This window comes from Tamandua tetradactyla, chromosome 3 (assembly GCF_023851605.1).
Source record: "Tamandua tetradactyla isolate mTamTet1 chromosome 3, mTamTet1.pri, whole genome shotgun sequence".
Classification (NCBI taxonomy): domain Eukaryota; kingdom Metazoa; phylum Chordata; class Mammalia; order Pilosa; family Myrmecophagidae; genus Tamandua; species Tamandua tetradactyla.
The window spans coordinates 211,094,596-211,112,225 of record NC_135329.1 but is presented as its reverse complement, the minus strand read 5'-3'; the positions used below and the strand labels follow the sequence as shown (position 1 = coordinate 211,112,225).

Genomic DNA, 17,630 nt, shown 5'->3' with positions numbered 1-17,630 from the left:
GTTGGGTCCCTGGGGAACATCATGATTTGAGGGGCAGAAGAAATAAGAGAGATCCATGAGAAATAGAGAAAATTCTTGACAGGAAAGAAAATACAAGGAGGCAAAATCACAGAGGTCAGAGACTTTCAAGGAAAGGGAGTCATCATGGGCATTGAACTCTGCACAAATCTCCATGGAAGAGCAGGAAAGGGGGCGTGGGGGTGGGGAAAGGGAGGCACAGGAGGGGGTTACACAGCATGCTGTTGTCCGTGGATGGGAAGAGATTGAAACATTAAGTTATGGAGGCAGCAAGTGGCCAAAATTACTTTTAAAAAAAGACCTTTGGATGAGAAGGGAACAAGAGAAATTAGAGAAAAGGTAGTGGATAAACCAGGCTAGTTGAACTAGCTAGCTCTACCATTCAACTTGATGGAGAAGCAGGAATTGGGGCCAAGGGTGTGTGTGTGCAGCGAATACAAGTCAGAGCTGAGTGCAAATAAACACCGGTGCACACAGCCAGATTCTGTTACTTTGGTAGCGTTGTTTGGGTCTTTTCCATCTTACGTGAGGGTTAAGGATGGGGGTGGGGGGGGTCTTCCTCCATTCAGTAGATGGGTTGTCATGGGAGACCATGGCAAGAAGTTGTCACTAATGGGTCTGATACCTGAATATTGAAACAACTCCAGAAGTCACTGAGGTAGCTGAGGTTTTAGGGGTTGTCACCACCCCACATACCATGATGTTGGTAGCTAAGTATGTCACTAAACTTCCAGTCAGTTAAAACTCTTTCTTTCTAGATGGCTACTGCATATTTAGCTTCACCCAATGCATGACAAATGTATCTTATACAAATAACTCTTGAGATTGTGCCCTCTCACACTGTTGTCTAAAAATGGATGTCAGTGAGAGATAAGAGTATCACAGAAGGAAAAAGTACATTAGAAACAGACATCAAGAGCTAAATTCCAACCGCACCACTACTTCTGATGTTGGAGCCCTCTAAATACCTCAGCTTTCTCATTTGTAAAGTAGGAATAATAATAAGAAAACTTCATTTGTGGATTGCAAGATTTACATGACAACGTATGTGAAGGGTCCAAGCACAGACCCAGGCACAAAGTGAGCATTCAATGAATACCTCTTGAACAAATCGACAAAATTATGAAACTGATTCTTTTTGCCATGTAGTCCTTGACAAAAGGCCTCAATAAGAACATGCCTTCTTCACTGCTCTTGAATGAACACTTTAAGAATTCTGCCATAATTGGTATTGTGACAGAAGAAAGCATATCGCCATGTGTTGGGAATTGAGTCATGTCCCCTCCTAAAGAAATGTTCAATTCCTAGCCCCTGGTTTGTACATGTGAACCCATCTGTGAATAGGACCTTTGGAGAGTCTATTCAGATGAGGCCAAATTGAATCAGGGTGGACTTTAGTCTAAATGACCGGCATCCTTAATCTAGACAGAGACACAGACAACTGAACAGAAGAAGTAGAAGGCAGTGTCAATGGAAACCAGAAGAGCACACGCAAGGAGAAAGAGAGATCACCATACAGCAGAGGATTGCTGGAATGCTACAGCCTCCCAGAGAAAGCAAGTCCTGCCAATACCTTCATGTTGGACTTCTAGTCTCCAAAATCATGAGACAATAAATTGCTGTTGTTTAAGCAGACCTATTCAGTGGTATTTGTCATAGCACCATTGGCAAAATAAGACACCATGTAATTCAACATTCAGAACTATTCTAGCTACATAGATCAAGAACGTATAGGACTCCCAAATAGATTCCTTTCAATGTGAGAGTTGAGACTTGGTTTTCTATATTTCCTATTTTAGAGTAGCAAATAAGAAAAGAATTCTGAGCTCTATGTTTAAATATTACATTTTGCTATCTCCTCTATATTACATGGTTTTCTAGCAACCCTAAAGAATTCTAGAACAGTGTTTATTAACTTATAAAACACTTGCTCAGCACCTATGTTGTTGCAGAAACTGGGCCAGGCTCTAGGGGTGCCATGACCACTGAGCCAAAGGGCTCCCCAGTGGAAAATATGTCACTCAAAGTTGAAAACAGTAATCCTGATTTTGGTCATGCACTCATTCATTTTTTTCCCTCCCATCTTATTGAACCTTATTTTAGTCTATAAACTGTTCTTAGCAATATAAAACAAAGAAAGAGCACTGTTATTAATAGTTTAATACAGATATTAATAATAGTTGTACATATTATTAAATTAAAATAATTAATGATAAGGTAATGCATCCTTAAGGAAGTCATGCCCTAGCAGGAACAAAACCAAGCATTCAAATAAGCCTTTGAAGGAACTAAGCCCTGAGAAATTAAGGGATTCAACAATTGTCTCTAGGCTGGTGAGCAGGCTTTCTACCAGGCAAGCTGATTCCAGATCCCATCAGATATACCTCCTCACTGGACCCCTGGGCTCATCTTATCAGCTTCATTCTGTGATTCTAGGAAGCTTAGAGCATAGCATGGAAACCTGCCCAGTTAAAGGTCACAAGAGGAGAGGGACAAAACTGGGATTGACTTTTGGTCTGTGCTGGCTTTAAAGAGACTTTTTAAGCAATCAATTTCCTTATTAATAGAAATCAGATGGCAAGTTTTATATTGCAACTCATATATGCATCCACATCCAATATACTCATATTATTTATAAAATAAAGCCAATCCTTTAAGAATTCTCCCCCCTTCCACCCCTGAGGTTGCTTTGTAGAGTAAAAGGAAATGATTTACATTTATCAAAAACAGAAAGAAACATGATGAGTCCATTTCTTCATAAAGAGTAGTTGCTTGATCTCAGTAAGAAGTTAGATTTTATTTTTAGGAGGCACTGTAGATTAGACAGAAAACCTACCACTCACAATACCCATCCAGTATGGCCTCACAGGTGAATTTTTCCTTCTATTTTAGAAAAATGTCAGTTGATCTATTTCAAATTACAGTGTTAAACATTCATTATACTATGCTTAGCTGATTTTGTGTGTGTGTGAAACAATCTCAAGATTATTTTACAAAGTGAAAGATTCCACTATTTGCTCAAAAAATATTTTCTGAACCCTTCCTGTGTGCTTCCTGCATGGCACTGGGAAGACAATGATGGAGGAATTTCCATGGGCCTTGCTCTCAGGGAGTCTGGTAGTCAGGTGGGCAGGTGAGTTGGAGGCAGAGAGGAAAGTAGCAATTGCAGGGCTCTGGGTTGAAGACTCTATGGAGACTCATGATGGAAGTCAATACTAGTCAGCGTAGCCTTCCTTCCAAGGAGGCTCCTTCCAAGGGAAATGACAACTGAATAGTAAGTTCATTTGTCTTACTATGAACTGAGACCTGAACAGTAAGGTAGATTTTTGAGGTAGAGTTTGCAGCAGGAGGAGCTGCAAACATTTCTGTACTGTTGGAGCTTATAGACAAGGCAGGGCTGGAAGAGAGAAAGCTAGAGAAATGGGCAGGACCAGGTCATGAAGTCCTTTGTAGGACACGTTAGGGAGTTTGGACTTTATCTGAAGGCATGTAAGTGTTGTGTAAACTGCAAAGCCCATGAAATTTCAATCTCTATTATTAACTTGTGTGTATGTTTCTGTGTAAAACTGACTTTGCATTGAATCATGAGCTATAGTTGTATTCAAAGATTCCTTTGACAGGCCCTTCATGATGTCCCATTAGTACTTGGAAGTTTTTGAAAACAGCGACATCTACTTCAATCCTTGGTGACTGGGAATTTGTACAGGTGTGAGACTCAGAGATGCCCAGGTGGGTTTAGCAAGCCAGAGCTCGGTCTCCAACTTTCCAAAACCTTGGGTGCAAATAGACCGCTGTTCCTCTTGGCTTAGGGTCTGCCTCTTACACAACTCTGCTCTATCTCACAGTTGAAGTGTGTCTCAGTCTAAGTGGGGAAGGGTCAGAGTCTTCTCTGTGTCTAATGATAAACCTGAGGACAACATGCAGGTGGACAGTGTGGGACTAGGAGCTGAAGCGAGAATGTAGGCAACAGTTCATGCTGATGGTATTGACATGATGGACAGATTCCAGAGAAAATATGTTGGTAAAATCAATAAGATTTGATCTCTATGGATGTTGGGAGAAGACAAAGGATGAAGAAGAGTCAATGGTGCCCTCAAGATTTTTAGCTTTAGCAAATTATGTTGATGGTGATGGCTTGGATTAAGAAAGGGCGGATGGGAGGAGGTTGCTGGAATTTTAGGAGTGCATGAGATCCAGTAGGCAGCTGATATAAAGCCCTGGATCTTGAGATAGCCTATGGGAAGAGGTGCATATTTAGAAATAATTGCACATCGATGACAGTTAAAGTTGGGCAAGTGGGGGAGATGACAGAGTAATTTGTAGAATAAGGAAAAAATTGGCCTAAGGACCCAGTATTAAAACTATAGGTCAAGTAAAGGAAGTGAGAGCAGGTTTAATAGATTTGAAGAATTAAAATCTAATTTGCAAAAATCAGAAAAGTGAATGGAAAGTGAAGAGGTTGAGGCAGCCATAGACCATGATCATGGTTAAGAAGTTGTAACTGTTGACAACAGTGTTTAGACTTGTTATTTTAATGGTTACTTCAGCTTAGTTCCACTCCTCTGCACGCTACTGTAGTTGTTTACACTTGTCCTTGTAATGATTACTTCCCACTCCTTTATATGCTACTATAGTTGTTTATATTTATTATTGTAATGACTATTTTAGCTTAGTTGTTGTTGTAATGGTAACAAGCCACCTCCCCTTGTTTGATTCCATAAAAATCTTAAGCTCTTCAGACAGAGGGAGACAGATCTGAGGTTTTTCTTACCCTGTCTCCTTTCTTGATGGCCATGAAATAAAGCCCTTTCTCTCTCTGAATCACCAAGGTCACTAAAAACCTGCAGTCTTCAGCAACAAAGCTTGGCAGCAATGGGAGGTTGAAGGGAGGGCAGCTGCTGGTGTGAGGGAGCCCGGTCAGTGGAAGGGCTGTTCTGTGTGTTTGTCTGCTCTCAGAATGCAGTGACTTGATCACCTCTGTGGCAAAGAAACCACAGGGGAAAGTTTGAGATGGAAGAGACAGTTGAGGAGCAGGATCTGAGGGGAGGAAACGAGTAGAAAGGCAGGAATGGGAAATGGGAGCTGAATAACATTATTGCAGGTGTTTGGAGGTATGAGAGCATTAGTTTAAGGATGTCCACTCCAAGTAACTTCTATTTCTAAATACACTTGTTTTTAACTGTGTTCCCTTACCTCAAAGATGTTACTCAAAGCCAGTGTGTATTCTTTCTCTGTACCAGCCATCTGAGTGTCTTTTATTTCCAGGAGGAAATGCCCTTCTCGTGATCTCTGAAGATCAAAAGGGGATGTATAGATCTGTCAGTCACATCGAAATCTAAGACATCTTGATAATTAAAAACTATTGAAAATGATGTCTCATTAGTACTTGGAAGCCTTTGAAAACACAGCTACATCTACTTCAATCCTTGGTGACTGAGGGCATGAGACTCAGAGATGCCCAGGTGAGTCTGGCAAGAGAGTTCATTCTTCAGCTCTCCAAAGCCCTGGGGCAAATAGCTACTAGAATAACCAGAACCCATACTGCCTAGAGAATACCTGAGAAACATGATATCCTTATATGTCCTCACTCTCTCTTCAATGTATTACAACTGAACTCATTGCTAACTTCTCCCCACTGTGCATTTCCATATGTGCTCTGTGTCATCCATTCCTGAAAGTCCCTCAAGGCCAGGGACTGTCACATTCACCTTTTCATCCCCCATGGGGTCTTGCCAGTGCTTCTCACACACAATGCACTTCACATGCACTTGTTGAATTAAATTAAATTGTATATTTAGAGCAGATTCTTAGATAACAGTACATCTGTGTCAATGATGCTGTCAAGCCTCAAGGCTCAAGATTTAGAATTCAGCTCCAGAATCACCTTCTCAGGCACTTAAAAGGATCTTTCATGTCAATTTATATCCATACACTATTTGATTACCCCCAATGGCATTTGTTCAATGGAGTAACCAGCCTCCAAGTTGGGTTGGCCTCCAGTGATCTCCATCTGTTGTTCACATCCCTGGATAGTCTGCTCTTACTTGGACCAGAGTTGGTCTGTGTGATCAATAAAGTATGGCAGAAGTGATAGTTTATCACTTCTGATATTAAGTTACACAAGACTGTGCCTTCTGTCTTAAGTGCTCTCTTGCTTGAACATTCTCTCTTTCTCTCTTGACCTCTTGCTCTGGAGAAGCCAACAGTTATGTTTCAAGGACATTCAAATGACATGGTAGGACACAAGCACTCAGTCCAACAGTCCACGAAGAACTGGAGCCCAACAGCAACATGTCAGTGAGCCTGGGAGTGGATCCTGCAGCCCAGTTGAGCCTTCAGGTGATATCACAACTCTGGTCGACACCCTGATGGTAACTTTGGTGGAGAACCTGAGCCAGAACCCCTCAGCTACACTGCTGTTAGAATCCTGACCCTCAGAAACTGTGTGATAATAAATGTTTGCTGTTTTTAGTGGTGATGTTTTGGAGTAATTTGATACACAGCAATAGAAAACTAATATACTCAAATTGGTTATTAATTTGAATCATTAGATTTATTTCCAAAAGGCTTCTGGCCATTTCCAAAATCAAATCCAAAGGCAAATGCTTGCCTCCACTGAAGTGAAAGGAATGGTCTGATTCTGAAGGCAATTCCAAAAGCAGAGTTCAAAAATGTTTTCAGTAGTGGTCATGTTGTTAGAAAAACCATCTGTTCCCCCAAAGCAACTTCTTGGAAGAAATATAAAACTTAAACATTTTTAAAATTAAACCCCAGATTGTAATCCTAGCAATTCAAATAAATTGGAGTATGCCAAATGAGAATGAGAATGAGACATTGGGCTCAATAAAATATTAATATCATTGTTACTTACGTTAATGAACATAGGACGAATTTTACAATTCTTCTGGAAAGGAGTGAGGGAAAGGCAAGCCTTTAGAGTCTGAGAGCCGTTTTTCAAACTCCTATCTTGCCATTCACAGATTGGATCAAAAACCAACATTAGCTGTGTAATTTTAGATAAGTTAAAGAAACTAGGCCTCAATTTGCTAACTTGCAAAATGGGAAGGAGCATATCTGTGTGAACAATTGGTACAGAGTAAGAATTTTGAATATTACTAGCTAATGTTTGAGTTATTGCTCATTTCTTCATCTATTTGAGCAGGTAATATGCTTATTTACAGTTTTTGGGATGATTAAATGAGAATCTGCACAAGGAAGGCACAAAAATTACTATTAGTTTCTTTCTCTTGCCTAAAAGAATGGTTGAGGGCAGATGGCAAAGAGATCAGAAGAGTTTGGGCTATTCAAAAAATACTCCAGACTAAGGGTAGGCAAAAAGGTCAATGCTAATTTCATGAGCCAGATTCGTATTTCAATTCCTGGTAACTTTTAAATGAGTTAATGACCTCAGGTTAACTTTTTAATCATTTGTGAAGTAAGTTTATGCAGTACAGCTCATTCCATTTTGTCTTAAAATATTCTGTATTTCAGGCTTTTAACTCTTATGAAATGGCTCCAACAGAATCTGCATTGATCAGAAAAGGCTCTGTTGGTGTCCCACAAAAGAAAATAGAATCCTTACCAGGTGTCCATTCATCAAACTTCTCACTTCTGAGTTCATCAGGAATGAGATCTGTAACATAGGGACATTCATAAGACTAGACCTCTTCCCCCATTTCCAGAACGTTCTGTGATTTTATTAATGATGCCACAAATATCCTCTTAAACAAGGAAGTAGGAAATGTCACTAAAGAGTTTTGCCACTGTCAAACCAATAGGATGGAGTCTCACGATCATAAAAAATGATCCCTTAGCCATAGAACACTAACTCAGTCCTACCTCGAAGATGAGGCCATGCAAGAAGAAATTAAGGAAAACTTTCCCTCCCCACACCAAGACACTAATGAGATAGTCAGCTCTAGTCAATGTTTGGAAGATTACAGTGTTTAGTTCAAGAACCATCAGATGAGCTTTAGTCTCACTCCTCTCAGCTACACAGTATTGTATACCTGGACCTTGTAACTTAGGTAGTACACCCAGGACTGAACAACATGCTCAAGTGATGGTACCCTTTCTGTGGGTAAAACCAACATCTGCTTTGGCTATTTGATGGAGGTGTTGGGTCATGAAATGGAAGCATGATGGAAAAATCCTGTAAATATCAAAGAACATCTAAATGAATAGGTGTTTCATTATTGCCTGCTGTTAAGACAGGAGTAAAAGCTAGAGAAAATGTATATTTTCTGTGACAACTATGATTGTTTAGAGGTTATATAAATAGTTCCAGTTGTAAATACACTTACTAATGAAAACCTTCACTATGAAACTCCTTCAAGAAAAAGAAATATCTCAACTTACCTGGTGGATCATTGTTTCTCCACTTATAGGATCCTAAAATGTCTCCAAAAATCATCTAAATAATTTTAGGCATCCATATGTATCAACACATGTAAGAAAGAAAAAAAAAGATGCTGTAAAAATGTAAATATTATTTGGAGGATTTTGATGTATTATATAATGCACTTTTATGAAATAGGGCAACATAACACACTCTATTACATTGAATATGACATCAGATATGTATGTTTAAGAAATCAGGTGGGAAAGAACAACTTACATGAAGTTTAAATGGGCTAAAAGCATTCTGCTAGACCCAGAATGCATACCCAAATGTTGTTGTGAACCAGAAAGACAAAGCCTTGTTATATGGATGGGCAAGCAGGCTGGGTGAAAATTTGGAGGATTTTCTCTCTGAAGTCTCCATAATGTGTTCAGTTAGGAAATGGTGTGTACAAATAATCTTCATGCAATCCCTGAATATCTGTGCAATTTCACAAAGTAAGTTGGCTGCATATAACCTGGAGTCTTGGCTACCCACCTGCTACCCTCTCTATCTTGAATAATCAGTTAGTCTCCTGGCCCCATCACATGACTGGGCCATGTGGGGATATGTGCAAAGATATTCCAATAAAGTGCTGAGACAATAGCCACATGCAAAAAAAAAGGAAGTTGGACCCCTACCTCACAACAAATACAAAACATTAATTAAAAATGGATCATAGACCTAAACGTAAATGTCAAAATTATGAAATGTAAAATTCTTAGGAGAAAACATGAGATTAAATCTTTCTGACCTTGGATTAGGCAATGGTTGCTTAGATATGACACCAAATGCACAAACAGCAAAAGAAAAATAGATAAATTAGACATAAACTTCTGTGCATAAAAGGGCACAAAGTGAGAAGAAAACTCCCTGACCGGGAAAAAATATTTGCTAATCATGTCTCTGATAAGGGACTCATATCCAGAATATATAAAGAACTCTTCTTTCTTTACAAGGTAATGTAAATGTTCTAAATTTAGATAGTGGTGATGTTATACAACCCTGTGAATTATGCTAAAAAACAGTGAATTGTTCACTTTAAAAGAGTGAGTTGCATGGCATATGAATTATATCTCAATTTATAATATAAATATAAATATATTTTTTATTTTAAAAAAAGAGGATGCATATAACTTAAGATAGGCCAATTAGACTAATAGCAAGAGATTTCTCTACCTGGCCTAGAGGAAACCACTCTCCTAACTCAGAGGATAAAATATGAATCTGGAGTAGTAAATGAGAATGAATATGGCACAGAAACTTTGAAGTTCCTGAATTGAGTCGTTCATGAGACCAGCTCCTCCCTTTCCTTTCTGGGAATGTGATTCAGTAAATTATCCTTCTTTGGTTTAGACTACTTTTAGTTGGATTTCTATCTTTTGAAACCACAAGAGTCCTGGCTGATAAATAGTTCAAAGAGAGACAAAATTTACACAGTGGAAAATTCAAATTGTTTCTGGTCTGGGACGTTTTCTCTCATTATGGCCTTATCAGTTATTTTCCATTTGTTCTGAGTCCTCATTACTCATAATTTGGACCTTTGGCCTATTTTCCATGGCTGCCATCTTTCTTTATGTTATGTTTCATTCTCTGGAAATTCTTCTACATCTATATATGTTCTTCAAGGGATTTTTATTTTCATTACTCTTTTTTCTAGTTTTATTTCTACTATTTCCTGCTTCCAACAATGATTTGTTTGATTACTAGATTCCTCCTAGTTTGTTCTCTTTTATGTTGCTAATTGCACCATATATTTCACTTAGAATAGTTAACAGCTGTTTTCTCATTCTTTTTGTTTTTTCTGTTTCCTGTAAGAAACCCATTTTAGAATTTCCAGGAATTACTTTAAATCTTAATATGCTTTATTCTTTTCCTTTTGAATTCAAGAGTTCTTTAATTTGGACAATTCTCTTTTTTCTTATTCATTATGATTTCTTAATCTAGAAGGACAAGCAGCCAGAGAGTTTATTTTAAAATCTCATTTGTTCAAAAGGCTAATTGAATGTCAGCTTCTTCTTACAAAACTTGGGACTAGAGGAAAGTGAAATGGTCCTTACTATGCAGTTAGCAGAAAGCTACACCAGACTTGGGGGTTGAGCCAAAAGATCAGAATGAACTTTCCAAATCAGAGATGGAAGACGGGCTGAATTACATGGTTATCCATTATATTAATCTCAATTGTATTAAAGGTAATAGAATCAACTAGAATACATTTCTCTCCACATTTCCTGTTAAATCTAGAACATTCCCTCACTCTCTCTCAACTGCTCTGCCAACCTCCTAGGGTCTTTTATCTACTTGTATTTTGTTCCCAACTATTCTTCATCTGAAAGTGTCACCTTCTCCTATGTGAAACCCCATAACTGTCCCATCATCATCCTTGACCGACCCTAAGGTCCTTCTTAACCTGGCCTTCGTTCGTCTCAGGCCTTGCCCTGTGCCTTTTCCAGTCATGATGGACTTCCATCCATTCAAATCTGCACCCCCCCTCCACCCAGCTTCTCCTCCCAGGGCATCCCCACATGACTTATCCTGCACTTGGCAAGAGGCAGGGTAACTCTTGTTCAATGGACGCCTCCCCCTAGACCAGCCCACTCCACAAGAGCTGGGACTCCACTTTTTGTGCTCCCTACTATCTCCTAGCTCCTTTCATATCAATCACAAAGCCAATACTAATAAAATATTTGTGAAATGGTATGCTTGGTCCTTGCCATTTTTTGCGTTAGTTGAGCTGTGAGTATATGTACGTGTGCACGCGTGTGTGTTTATTAACTGTGAAATATACCTGACTTCCTAGATATTTTTATGAGGTCTAGAAAAGTAAGCTCTTGATACCTGCCCTAGCTCCAGAAAAAATAGGAACCTTAAAGTACGGCTCCACGGTAAGCTTGGAGACCACCTAGGGATCAACCCTCAAAAGTTGCCAGTGTGAAAACTTGAATCCATACAACTGTGCCTGATAGAAATTTCAGTGGAGAAGCTGATAGTAACACATGTAGCGTTCTCCTTGCTCTGTTCCCTATGGCAGGCACTCCTCAGTACATTAGTTTCACTACTTCTTAATGTTAAAAGGGACTTCCACACCAAAAAAAAACAAAATTTAGATGTGGATATGTTCATATTATGGGAACATTAACTTTTATGTTTATTTCTTGAAGTTGAAATTTTATACTCTCTGAATGTTATTTTCACCGCAGAATTAAATCTTAAATGTTTGAAGAAAACTATAAAGGGCAGAGAAATAAATTATTGGGCAGATTCAACCATGTAACAGCAGAAGCATTTTTAAATAACAATGAAGAATAATATCTTGTTATGAATGAACAAATGATGTAACAGTTATCTCTAGTGTGAAGTCAAGGGACTTTCTCCTCAGGTCATATTCTTGAGCATTTCTCCCCCAATTTCCTTTTCTTTTATTTATTCTATAAATATTTACTGAACATCAATCTTGCATCAAATGTTGTCCTGGACTGACCAAATGCCCCCAATCTAATAAGGAAAGCAGTCCAAAAAAGACAAATCAATATGTAATATAATTTCAAATAGGAAGTTTATATAATATTAATTTTATAGTATTTTCAGTTTCCCTGAGATTGAGGGAAACAGGAGTGGCTTGGCATCACCCCGTATCTATTAAGTACCAGATGCTGTACCAGATCTTTCGTGAGCACCAACTTAGTTCGCTCAACAATCTCTAACGTGTCTTTATTTCTCCTGTTTAACAGATGAAGAAGCTGCTCATGAGGGTTAACTGTCCTGACCAGGAATGCATGCACAGGCTCGACAGACACACCTGGCTTAATTCCACCAACCCACAGTGCCAATGCACCCCACGCTTAGATCCAAAGCTTTGAAGGTTTGCTAATCGTTGCTTCAGGCCCCTGTCCCAAAGTGGGAGAGAGCAGGATCGAGAGAAGAGACTGGACATAGTAGGGGGTTGAAAAGGAGATTGTGGGAACGGGGAGAACCCAGCCAAGTAGGTAGAGCTTAGCTTGCCCATGCCCGAGTGACCACCCACCTTCTCCATTCCACTCTCTGCTTGTCCAGACCCATCCAGACCCTCACAGCGCTGACCCCGAGGAGATCCAGGTCCTACCTCTTCGCTGCTGTCAGACTCGGAGCTGGAGGAGAAGTGGCAGCGAACCCATACACCCTGCACCTGGTGGGCAGAAATCCGCACTGTGCTTCTGCAAACGGCTGCTGGCTGCAAAAGAGAAAGCAACGAGTTTATCTTCAGAGACTCGTAAGAAGGGTTAAGGTCTTTCCAAGAAATCAAGCCACACTGGGGGGTTTGGGAGGGAAATGATACAGAAAGGAAAAATTTACAGATGACTTGGTTTTTCCAGAATAAAAACTTCTCAAGAGCTAAGCAGAAACTAATGAAATATTTACAGATCTCTTTGGCATTTAATACATTACAAGTGTCTGGGGAAAATGAACTTTCTGTTCATAAGCACCAAGCAGGCTTCCTTGAATTGTTTCCCATTTGTGCAGAAAGAAACGATAAGAGCCCAGGAGGGTTTTGTTTTCTTCCCTTTGTAATAGATGGTTGTGACGCTTTGGAGTGGGTACAGAGTCACGATGAAGGGTTTCATGAAACAAATAACAAAAAGAGTCACCTTTTCACAATAGTAGCATTGTAGAATGACCCTACTGATAAAGCAGCAGAACTCAGGCACTGGAATGTAAACACTTTGGAAAACAAATAAGGAATTCCTGCCCCTTGGATGTGGATTGAGTCCCCAGGGCAGATGACACTTAGACACATGTAAATGTGAATTAGCAACAATACTTGTTTTAGAGTTTGGACACCTAGATTCTAGTTCCAATTTTGTCACTAAACTATTGCTTGCTCCTGCCTGAGTCGCTATCCAGCTGCTCCATCACACAATTCTGCTCATCCCAATCCAGGCAGCCCCTAAAAGGCACCTTCCAGGAGGAGATCAAGCCCCCAGTCCTTCATGTTCTGGGGATGCAAAGTGAGCATTTTATAACAGTTAACTACGAAATAACACAGGCACACAGGCGGGCTAGGAACACAGCTGCTGTTTAGAGTTCATCCTAATGGGATGTGAAAAGTTTCTGAGCTTGCTCTTTGGTGTTGGCCCCTTTGTATTCATTTTGCCTGGAACCACCATTATTCCCATTTTAAAGAGGGTGAAACGAGGCCAAGTGTTTGACAAAGGAGGTGTCAAACCCTTTGCCAGGATCAGCCTGGGGCACAGACCCCAGAGCTCAACTTCTCAGCCACCAAGCCCCAAGCTGGTCCTCCTGGGGAGCCTGGCGTCCACACCGCTGGCAGCCACCAGCTCCTGCAGGGCTCAGGGCAGCCACAGGCCATGGAGGAAGGCGCCTCCCTTCCTTCCACTGGGTTCCAGGGACGGGGACTTTGCCACCACACTTACCGCAAAGTAACCCCTCTGGAAGTCACAGGTAGAAGGATCTTCTCCAGAATCTCTCCTGCAAGTAGTTTCTCGAATGCTGAATTCTAAATCCATGCTCAAGGTGTCTTCATCCAAGACATTGACCTTCAAAACATCAAGTGTTAAGTTTGCGGTAGGTGAGTTTCTGAAGTTCACAATGCTAGAAATGTTTCTCCATGCCCAACGAAGAAATGTTTCTCCATGCCCAACGAAGAAATATTTGCAAGGCCGTCCACCATTAAAGCTAGAAATTATCTTAGCAAACACCTAGTTCAATGCCTTCATCCTACTGATGAAACATGAAAGACCTGTAGCACGAAAACCAGGATTGAGGTCGCAGGCCTCCAGGAACGTTCCACGAAACTAGAGCAGGCTGAGACTAAGGGACCACAGTTTCAGGAAGCAAGTGATTTATTAGCTCGTGTGCACAGGGCCCAGCCGAGTCACCTCGAAAGTCTGAGCCTCGAACAAAAGGCAACCTTAGCTTTTATAGACTGTACAATATGTTAAAGACAAGGTAAACAATTGGCGGATTTAAGTGGAGAATGGCCCAAGGCTTATAGACTGTACGACATGTTAAAGACAAGGTAAACAACTGGCAGATTTAAGTTGAGAATGGCCCAGGGCTTATAGACTGTTGAGGGGCCCCCACCCCAGGAATATCTTATCTTGCCTATGTGCATTTTCACCAGTTCCTGAAGACCAGGGGAGGGGGGTTCAGGATTTTCCACAGAGAGCACAGCTAAATCAGAAAGAGGGGGAGGCCTGCCTGCTACAGACCAGAGGAAAAAAGTGGTTTACCAAAGTCATAGCATACTTTACTGACAAGATTGGTACTAGGGTTTGAGTGGCCAAACACCAAAGCAGGTGTTATCTCCAATGATTCACATTTTTACATGTTTGAGTGCCATTTCTTAAAAATAAGTCACCATAATTTCTTAGTGATTCCTGAAATAAGTTATTAAATGATGAGTACATCTTTGTGTAAAATGTGATCCAACCCCTGCTCTCTGCTGGATCTTTTCTGCTCTGTACTTGAGTTTACATGACTTTTCTACCCCTTTGCACCAAGGTCTGATCCTTGAGGAACATTCTAAACTTCCTGTTGTATTTGTGAAGTTCTGATGACATGGAAATCTTGTTGATTTATTGAGTGTCCCTTGTGTATCCAGCACCAGAATTACAGCAAGGAAAACTCCATGCAGCTTAGAGCTCAGTCTGGGCACCCAGACAGTAAACAGGTTAACAAAAAATACACAAGATGATTCCAGGTAGTTATGATATTATGAAGGAAAAAACAAACAAAGATGGTAACTGGGGTGGACAGAGAAAGCTGCCTTTTTAGAGAAAGTGCCATGGACATCTTTGCTAAGGAAGGGAATTAAAACTGAGACTTGAAAAATGAGAATGAGCCCATCATGTGAGAGAAAAGCAGAGCCAATGTCCTGGGGCAGGTGCAAGTCTGGCTGTTGTGACTAGAGGAAAATGACCAAGGGAGAAAGATGCACATGATGATGCTGGCCCAATGGGGTGGGAGAGGGAAACAATCATATAATCTGTGGACTCATACTCAGGATATTGGAGAGCCCTCTCAGTACAATGAGAAGCTGTGAGAGGGTTTTAAGAGATACTATCAGAATGACCACAGTTGCTGCAAAACCAGGTTGGGGGCAGAGACAAGATGGAGGTTGGGAGGCCAGGTGGGGGGCTAGGTGCTGACTACCTGGCAATCACCTGGGCTCCAAATCACCTCTTCACTTTGAGAAGCTGAGACCACCTTGTGGTCAATTAGAGGCAGCAACGTTCTCAACCTACTGCCCAGTGAGGAGAGAGATGGTGGCAGCACCCTCCCCGGGAGGGCACAGACCACTTACACGTGTGATAGTTACCTGTAGAAAACTCTCCTTTGCAAGTAAGTGGCAAGCCATGTCTCCTTCTAACGCAGGACAAGGCGTGCTGATATATAGAGTCTTCCAAAAACAGGCAGGACTAAAACTCTGTCTTGCTGTTATTCACTGCCTCATTCACTTATGAGCTTTAAGAGCATGGTTATTAAATGAGTTTTTTAAATGACCCTCTCTTCCATCCACTGGAGCACACTGTCTGGGGGTCTTCACCCAGACACACTTCAGATACCAACCTTAAAGCAGTCTGATAAAAGCAAATCGGCCAACAGAAAAACCTAGCTAAAAAATGTTTGTTGAAGTGCAGATAATTTTATTGAAACAGAAAAAGATTTTGCAAACTGTTTAGCATCTTTAAGCACTTTTTTACTGGTTTTCAGAATATAGAGGTCTTCTCTCTCTTTCTCTTCCTCTCTTCTTCTCTTTTTCTCCCTTTGTCTCTGTCTCTCTCTCTCTCCCCCCTCTTACAATGGAGAAATTAGGATTTAAGAAATGATTATGATTGCTGAATCATTTTATAGATATTTCTTTTATTTTCTAATGTATTAGAATAGCCAGAGGAAAATGCCTGCAATTTCTGAACTGTAACCCAGTTACCTTGATCTTTGATGATGATTGTATAACTATCCAGCCTTTATCTTGTGATAGTGAAAACCTTATGACTGATGCTCAGGGATACCTCTTTATCCTGTTTTCAGCATTAGAGTCTTATTATCACTAAAGACAGCCCCTAATGCTTATTAATGAAGTCAGCCCAGAACCAACCATCTCTAACTTCGTCATCTCAAGCCATTGTGCTCATTATCCTAAAACCTGCCCATCTTTTGATACTATGAAACTAACAGTTACTTCAGTTTAGGGAGACAGATTTTTAGGCCCAAAGATCACCTGCTCTCCTGCTTCACACCTAGCAATAAACTCTTTCTCTCTTCGGAGATTGGCTGTTATGCACATCGGGCAGAGAACCCACTGCTTTTGTTTGGTATTTCTCTCTCCCTCTGCCTCCTTCCATTCCTCTCCCCTGACCCCCATTGGATCTGAGCCTTCAGAGAACAGCCTACTGCTCTCCTCATCGTGGCACCAGGCCTGCCAGCCTTTCTCTTCTCCTTGTGTCCACTGAGGGAACATTCAGAGTCCCCCTAATTTCACAGTTGGAGCAAGGAAACCACCATTGCTGAAGTCACGTTGCTGCACTCTTCCCCACCATTTCTTCTACTTGGAGTGCAATAGGTAAGTGGTTTGCAGTAACAATTGCAAGAGTATTTGATCCAGGTCTGCTGGAAAATGGAGAGGTTCTCAAGGCTGACTGACTGCCAGTTGGAAGCCCCAAGAGAACATTGAAGGCTCCAGGCATGGCACCCGCAGAGAATCAGATTTAATTAGCCCAGCCGCCCTCCTGGACGCCAGGAAGATGTAAAGATCCCCAGGTGAGTTGAATGTGCAACCAGGGTCAAGAACCCCTGGTCTTATTAAGCAAGCTCAGGAATAAAGTCAAAGAGCCTGACCCCCCTCCCTAAGTCCACTGAACATTACCACAACACCCCCACAAAAATAAACATGACCTAACCATCTAGTTCCTTTCACATATTCCTAGAAGTGAATCTATGAGATCAAAGGTTATGAACATGTTGAGCATATGTTTCCACATTGCTTTCCAAGGATAATTTTACCACTTTACACACTCTCTAGCAAGTATGAGATTTCTTTTTCACTGTTATTTTAATTTCGATGTTTTGGCTATTAGCGAAGGTGGGGATTTTTTTCTTTCCCAATGTTTCCTAGTCATCTGTTTTGCTCCTTTCGTGAATTGTTTCGTCCTTTTAGTTCCAGTGAGCTGTCCTCTCATCTCTCTCCTGAGGATTCTGCTCCTAGCATATCTCCCATGTCTACTAATATGTG

The 17,630-nt window shown here is 40.7% G+C and overlaps 1 protein-coding gene across 4 annotated transcripts in view; it reads right to left on the bottom strand.

The window, feature by feature from the left end:
- The window catches only part of SPP2 (secreted phosphoprotein 2), a 28,510-nt gene that overhangs the window by 8,609 nt on the left and 2,271 nt on the right, over nt 1–17,630 (bottom strand). For 3 of the 4 annotated variants that reach the window (XM_077152073.1, XM_077152074.1, XM_077152072.1), the window contains exons 3-7: nt 13,810–13,932; nt 12,501–12,608; nt 8,377–8,431; nt 7,601–7,651; nt 5,212–5,307 (exon numbers count right to left, since the gene is read on the bottom strand). In XM_077152073.1, coding sequence (XP_077008188.1) covers nt 5,222–5,307; nt 7,601–7,651; nt 8,377–8,431; nt 12,501–12,608; nt 13,810–13,932 — 423 coding nt within the window. In that variant the 3' untranslated portion in view covers nt 5,212–5,221. The remainder of the gene's footprint in view (nt 1–5,211; nt 5,308–7,600; nt 7,652–8,376; nt 8,432–12,500; nt 12,609–13,809; nt 13,933–17,630) is intronic. The other variant, XM_077152075.1, reaches the window with a different exon arrangement.